Raw genomic sequence first — 7,874 nt, 5'->3', positions numbered from 1 at the left:
TGCACCTCGCAAAGGAGGCGCAGGCTAGCTGCTCTCTGGAGATTACGAAGACAGCAGAACTGGACGTGAGAACCACCTCTGCGATGGCACACGGCCCCCTGCCCCCTCCCCTCTCACAGAAATATCGCGAGATCCGTCCGGGAGGGGCGGGGCCGCGCGCTGTTTGGGGCGGTGGGGCCGCCCCCCCCCCCCACTTCCATCCCGGTGGCTCCGGTACCCGCCGCGCACAAAATGGACACCGGGACCGACTCTGGTGATGTCGCCGCCCGCCCGGATGGCGAGTTGCCTTCTACCTCCGCCGCGGCGGCCTCTGCGCAGGAGCCCGGCGCTGAGGAGGTACCGCTCCGGGGGCGGGTAGGGGTGGGGGGTAGCGTACCCGGCCTCGCCGCCTCAGGCCGTGCTGTCCCAGCCCTGAGGCGGCCGCGGTCTGTGAGGGCCCGGCCGGGCTCGAGCCGAGGGCCGGCTTGTGCAATCCTGCGTGGCTCCCTGCGTAGTGCCCCCTGCCCTGTTGTTTTCCTTCCCCTGTCCCCAGGTGAAGCTGTCCCGGAGCGGGATGAGGGCGGCGGGAGCCGGGAGGGGCGAGGGCCCTGAGGGGGGGGTGTTGCCTCGGAGAGCCGGCGGCTGAACCGGGCTGTCCCAGCCCTCGGGGCTTCAGCCTTCCCCCTGCCTGGCTGAGAGGCAGCTGTAATGCAGAATAAATCCCTCAAGAGAGCATGTATGGCTGCCAGCCGCCTCCCTTCAATTTTTTGGGAAAAAAAAAAAAAAAGACTTACAGGCTAAGACACAAGGAATGTGGAAAATGACGTGTTCGGGTATCCTTGGAAACCGGACAAGATTTAACCAGAAGAATGAATCTTATAAAAACTTAGTAACAATGATGACAGTGTGCCATATACTTACGATATTGGAGAAAGCTGCAGAAATATTGATACTAGTGCAATCAGATCTTTAATTCCAATTGATGAAAGTCTCTTTTTGCCTGAAAAGAATGCTTGATTCTATATTTCATTACTTATGCATACAGACAGCTATGAGATACAGTACAGTGTAATTCTCACCATTATCTCATTGTTCAGGGGAAAAAGTTTCTGTATTGGATGTAACTTACTCTTCAAAATATTACACGTGTCAACTAATAAAAAGTTGGTACTGGATGTTTAGAGAATACTTGCCTGGAGAAATAATTTGAAAGCAGTGAATGGTTTCAAATATTATTAATGTTGTGTAACTATGCAATACTGGTCAATATGTTTCTTAAGGGGAAAAAAAGGGTTTTGCTGTTTGAGTTTTTATTCAGATGTGGAATTTCACTTCATATTGGGCCACAGGTCTGTTAAGTAGCTACACAGTTAGTTATACAAACTGCATAATAATGGCATATAATGAAACCTGTTGTGCTCTGTTCCCCTCTCACTGTTTTACTTTGCTATAGTCTTGTTGTAGTAATACCAAAACAGTGTTTAACTTAATGGCTATTTGGAATATATTTCCATTTTGTATATGTGAGTTAAACACAAAAGGGTCCTTCTAATTATTCTTAATGCATTTGTTTAAAGTTCTCAATAGCATAGGTTACAAGAGTAAAGTCAACTAAAGCAGCAGCAGTTCTTATTCCCAGTCATTTATTTAGATGTTCATGTGACCTACCCAATTTAGGACTAACTATTGCACTTACTAGATTGAAATCTCTCTCAGCCTGAAGCTACTAGCTCTGCTGAGACTGTTAGTAGAGATTTCAAGGGGAAGTGTTTAGGATCTTTGTTGTACTCGGGGTCTGTTATTTTCGAAACTGCTGCATGGTTGTGTTTCTTGTAAGGTGTTTTAAATGACAACAGTTTTCAGGGGCCTCTCTTACGTAGGGTTTAATCTTTAATGGAGGACTTTTCTAGGGTAGAGGCAGATTGTTAGCAGGTAGCTCCCTGAGTTAAAAATGAAAATACTTTTTTTGCTAGTTAATTGTTTGCATTGAGGCTTCTACTGATCCTCCTGTTTCCTGTTATCAGCCTGCTAAGTGATGAAGATGCATTGTGTAAAGTTTCTAGGGTAAAACTCTCAGATTTGATGCAATGTGGTTCTGTGTTGTATTAGGTACATGGTTTAGTTGGTAGTAAGAGAAAAGTATTACTCATACCAAAATTTAATAATTGGCAAGGTCTAGATTTTTATAACTTGGAACGTTATGCAGGAACAGGTTTGGATATGACGTTTGTCCCTACTACCCATGTAGCTTCACTAGCACAGAATAGTATTTTAGTGAAACTACAGCATGTTCTTTTCTCTTGTAAGTTGTGAGGACGAGAAAGGGTATTGGCATGCATGCGTCTTAAGTTGTTTGTCTCTTTCATCAGCTTTTGTCAGTCTTCTGTTTGTTATTTCTAATATTTTGGGGCCATCAGTGTTCAACAAACATTGCAGTGAGGGGGTGGTGGTGTTTTGCCTTAAAAGTTAAGGTGTAGGATGTGATTTTTATAGTGCTGTGGCTGCTTCATATGTCAGTTCATTTATTTCTTTAAGTCCAAGTGTGCTATTCACACCTGTTTCTAAATAAATTTGATTTGTGTGCCACTGTAAGTTTTCTTCTTCTGGGGAGATCTAGGTAACAACAGAACTGGCATTAAAGCCAACTGCCTTGGGGCTTAGAAAGGTAATACTGCATTACATTTTACTTGGGAAACTTGCAGTTAAAAGGGATTATCATAATACTGAGTTGCTCTGCTTTGTCCGGGAAAAATTTCATACTTACCTGAGGTAGACAGACAGCTCTTTTCCAGTAGCACATATCTATGTAATTTATTTGTAGGAGAAGTGAGGGAGACATCTGAAATGGCCCACTGTCAATTTTGTTTTCTTCTAAGGAGGAGTCTTTTGTCACTTAAATAAGAAGGATTGGCCTTGATATTGGCACTGGCAGCCTCTCTTACTGCAGAGTATGTTATATAGTAATATAATGGAGGTTTGAGTATACACATACACATGGCCTGCTCTTTGGTGTGTTGGTGTAACAGTCCCTTCCTAACATTACTTTCCAAGATGAGCTGATTACCTATATGATTGAAGAAGCTGTAAGTGAACAGAAGATTTCTAATGCTAACTATTTCCAACATAATCATTTGGCCTTGCAAAGCTGAATTCTTGCACTTATAAAGTCATTAAATTGTCAAACAACTTCATTATACCACCTAGTACTGTTCATCTTTGCAGAGAATTATGCCTTTGGGCCAAAACTTGAAAAGGTGATCTCTGACTTCAGAAAATATTCCTTCCATTTTCATGATTGTGCTTAAAGTTACAGAGTAAGTTGGCATATACATTTATCAGTAACAGTTCTGAAAACAAGTGTAATATTGCTTGACAGACTTTTACACATTAAGTCCCATTTTAGTCTGGTTTTACTACTTGACTGAATAGTTTAGATAATTTATTTCATTTTAATGTATTTTTAGTAGGCTGATACTTAAAGCACTTGTCAGATTAAGACTCTGTTACATTTTATACAGATATGCACTTTGGCAGATCCTTTCAGATTATCCAGTGCCAGCACTTTTTTTTTTTTTTTAATATGTAAAACAATGTAGCATTTGAAGTTGTGGAAACCAGCTTTGAGCTTCCAAATTGAAGACAGAAATGAAACTACCGAAGTCATCCATTTCTGTTACAATTTAAAAAATTTCTTTCATTTATAGTAAATGAGGTAGTTCTTTGTTAACTGTTTAGGAGCATGCCATGCAGTGGTTGCTGCAGGGATTGATTTGGTTGTTTAATTTGTGTCACTTCCTAGGTGTATGGCTAAGTGTAGTTAAACCTCTATTTCCAAATAAACTCTGAGTATTCATCTAGAAGTGAAAACAAACAAAACCCAACCAAGATGCAAGTGCCAGAACTTACAGTTAGGAATTTTACAGTTAGAAAGCACTTTTAATTTTTTAAAATCTCTTTTCAAGATATTAAATTTAATTTTGCATTTAAAGCAAGATCCCTGTGAAACATTAAACTTCATCGACTTTTAAGTGCTTTCTTTTGATGCTTTCAACTTGGATCCGATTTGTAGACATAAACATAAGGATGAGACAAATCTTCAACTTAAATTTTACCTGGTCATATGTTCTCTTCAGTTTCATCATGGATATCAGGTTCTGCTATGGGTGAAATAATATGAATGCAGTCACTTGATTTTGAGATAAGCATGCTACTTTTAAAAAAAATAATTATCTTGCAGTGTGTAAGTCGGTTCAGTTTGATATCTTTTTGCTTTAGTAAATGAGGAAGCTGGTATCTATAAAGTGTTTAAAATTTGAATTCCAGAAAAATGATCCCCCGTTTCAACTCAAACTTCCTCCAAAGGCAGCTAGACCTGAAAAAGAGGTTGACCCAGAATATGAAGAGAAGATGGTAAGTGTTTTCACAACAAAACATGGATTTAGTTTTATCCTGCATGAGCATAAACACCCATGTATTTACTCCTTCATTTAGATTTTTTTTCCTCTAAAGGTTTTACTTGATATTTACAGTTTATTCGGTTTTCAGGTTATTTACACAAATAGTCCAATAATGAATGCAAGGGAAAAATACTAGTATTTTTTTTCCAGATCTTTGTAAAGTTGTTTATTTGCTGGTAAGTGGTGTGCTATTAAAAGAAATGCATTGCCCTCTTGTGGCAAGATCATGCATTGCACGTCAGGTTCATTTCTATTGCTCTTTTCTTTGGTTTGTGTTACTGCTGTTGTAGCACTTTTTTTTTGTTACTGTTACCTGCAGAAAAGCTTTCTGTTGTTTGTGTATTTCTTATAAAGGTTATGGTACAGAACTACAATTTCATTTCTCTAGTTTATTTCAAGGTGTATGAATGAGGTCACGTGAAAATTGCTCTCACTGGTTCAGTGTTACATGATGCTTAAAAATGGCATAGAGAAACTCATAACAATTGTGTTGTCAGATAGCGTTTGTCTTTGCATAATTTTAAGAAAAATATGATAAATGTACTCTTTTAAATATAGAGAAGGACATGTTTTGCTGGTTTTATATAGTGAAGCACATATGCCTCATTGATATAGCAAAACTGAAATGATTTAAGTTTGAAATCGGACAGCAAAATTCACAAACTTCAGTGAAAGTAGTATTGAGCTGGTGCATCCTTTACTTTAATCATACTTCTGAAAGCAGAGCTACCACATTGTTTTCTTGGATCAAATCCTGATAGCCTTGAAGCTGATGGAAATTTTGCCACTGTCTGGAGCAAGGTTAAGATTTCATCCCTTGCTATAAGTCAGAACCTTTGTTTTTATTTTATCTTTTGTAGACATTCCTTGAAAGCATCCCTTCAAAGTTGCTGGTGTGCCATGCAGACTTGCGCAATCCATACAAGTAAACTGGTTTTGGGTTGTTTTACTAATCTTTGAATTTTGAATTGGGTTGAGTTGCTGGGATAAGGTTATAAAATCCTGCTGTATCTTTCAGATTGCTATGGTATTCATGAAGGATTGTTTGAATCGCAGTACAATTGGGTGCAGTTCATGCTTAGCTGTAAGCTGAAGCAGCTCAAGAGCTCTTTTGTGATACTTGTAGCCCTCCGAGTTGGCTAATAGTAGGCAGATGGTTTTGTCAGTCTTTCCTCATATAAATTGTTCTCACAAGTGTCTGAATTCTGTTTCTTGATAAAAATGCTTTTTTTTTAATGAAGAAAAGTTATTGATTTTTCTTTCTTTTAATTCTCTCCCCACTTTGGAAACTAGAAAGCAGATCGAGCAAAAAGGTTTGAATTCCTCCTGAAGCAGACGGAACTTTTTGCACATTTTATTCAGCCTGCAGCACAAAAATCACCAACATCTCCATTGAAAGTCAAGCTGGGACGGCCACGGATGAAGAAAGATGAAAAACAGAGTTTGATTTCAGCTGGGGAGTATGTATTATTTTTATTTCTGACTTCTTACACTTTCAAACAAATTATGCATTTTAACATATCTAGATAGTTAGTAGCATAGTGATTGTGCTTTAAGTCCAGAACTTTTCCTGTTAATGGTGTTACCATAACTTCTTTAAAAGTTGATTGGTGTATACATGCTGATCCATCAACATTAGAATGACCTTGGATCAGGAATGCTCTTTTAAAGTAAATTCCCCAATTGATACTTGTTGTCAGAGTATAGTTATGAGTCTGGAGGAGAAGGTTTCATATCAGAATTTCTAATTAAAGCTGTAATGAACCATAAAGAATAACTTATTAATAGGATATGATTTTGGTCAGGGTACTAGAACACACACGTTGTAGATAAATGATTGTTTCTGCTTGTCACTCTTGTCACTTTTGTGACAAAAATTTGTGATAATTTGTCACTTTTGATTTTTATAGTCACTGTTTTGAAACTGTTTCATATAAACACTAATCTTGGGTTCTTTCTTTAGTTATCGTCACAGGCGCACAGAACAAGAAGAAGATGAAGAGCTGTTGTCAGAGAGTCGAAAAACATCTAATGTGTGTATTCGATTTGAGGAGTCTCCTTCGTGTAAGTACTGTATTGACAGTTTTCTGATTGCTTTGATGTAATTAAAATCTGAGCAGATCACAATTAAAATTAAAATTTTCTACTTAGAATTAGTATTTTTCTACTTAGAGGAATCTTACATTTACAGATGTGAAAGGAGGAACACTAAGAGATTATCAGGTTAGAGGTTTGAACTGGATGATCTCATTGTATGAAAATGGTGTTAATGGCATTCTGGCAGATGAAATGGTAAGCAGTAATCTTTTGGAATTTTTGTGGTAATTATTGAGCAAAATTCAACATTAAAGTGCATACAGTATTTAATGTATATGCAGTAGTGTGCATCATTCTGCAACAGATTTTTCACAACTGGAATTGTAATGCAGTGAAAGAAATTGTACTGTAAACATTTGTTGTGTAGTTTGCTTTAAACAACTTAAGTGGCAGAATTATATATTAGGAAAATTGTTTGAAACTTTCTGTATGGTGTTCCATTTCAGCAGGTTTCTTTCCTCCCCCCTCCCCCTCTTTGTCAATACAGGGTCTTGGTAAGACTCTGCAAACAATAGCATTATTAGGCTACCTGAAGCATTACCGTAACATTCCTGGGCCACACATGGTCCTTGTTCCAAAATCAACTTTGCACAACTGGATGAATGAATTCAAACGCTGGGTTCCATCATTACGTGCTGTTTGCCTTATTGGAGATAAAGATGCCAGAGTAAGTGCTCTTCATTTCAAAGATGTACACATTATTTGTCAAAAATTAGCATTTGGGTATGTGAAATTCTCCTGAAGCTACTTCCTTAACTACAGTGTTTTTTAGTAATCTTTAACTATATTCGTGTTGAAAATGCAAAATGTCATGATAGTAATTATGAGGGAAAAATGCAAATCAGTAGGTGAAATAATAGGCTGGGATCAAAGTACGGCTCTTTGACCTCTTTTTCTGTTATCTTCCTCTCTGATTTTTGCATCTGTTTTTATTTTTTTTATCTCTTCTGTTTGCATTGTGACAGTGTTTATTCACTTTTCTTTATTGCCCTCACTTTGTTACCTCTTTACTTTTTTTTATGTGACTTCTCCTACTCTTTACTTATGTCTTATGTCCTTGTATCCTATGTACCTTGCCTCGTAACTAGGATTTTGTTGTAGAGCTTTTCATCTTCCATAGCGAAGGCCTTAGAAAAACCACCCTATATCTATTTTAATTTGAAGGAGATCAATGAGCTGGATGTTCTGTGAGTTCTATGGCTCCTCATATGGATTACATGGCTGCCTGTTACTGTATGAGGGTAGAAAAGTTCTACAGAGGGATCGGGGCAGGATGGATTGATGAGCCGATACCAATTGTATGAGGTTCAGCAAGGCTAAGTGTCAGGTCCTTTACTTTGT

General features: G+C 38.3%; 1 protein-coding gene across 1 annotated transcript in view; it reads left to right on the top strand.

Moving 5' to 3' along the window:
* Positions 1–228: 228 nt before the first annotated feature.
* SMARCA1 (SNF2 related chromatin remodeling ATPase 1) overlaps positions 229–7,874 on the top strand; it is a 30,564-nt gene continuing 22,918 nt past the window's right edge. The window contains exons 1-6 of the mRNA XM_074147929.1: positions 229–336; positions 4,303–4,389; positions 5,730–5,896; positions 6,400–6,500; positions 6,628–6,728; positions 7,021–7,200. Of these exons, the coding sequence (XP_074004030.1) occupies positions 232–336; positions 4,303–4,389; positions 5,730–5,896; positions 6,400–6,500; positions 6,628–6,728; positions 7,021–7,200 (741 nt within the window). The 5' untranslated portion in view covers positions 229–231. The remainder of the gene's footprint in view (positions 337–4,302; positions 4,390–5,729; positions 5,897–6,399; positions 6,501–6,627; positions 6,729–7,020; positions 7,201–7,874) is intronic.

Source organism: Numenius arquata, chromosome 5 (assembly GCF_964106895.1).
Source record: "Numenius arquata chromosome 5, bNumArq3.hap1.1, whole genome shotgun sequence".
NCBI classification, from domain to species: Eukaryota; Metazoa; Chordata; class Aves; order Charadriiformes; family Scolopacidae; genus Numenius; species Numenius arquata.
This window is presented reverse-complemented; position numbering and strand designations above follow the sequence as displayed.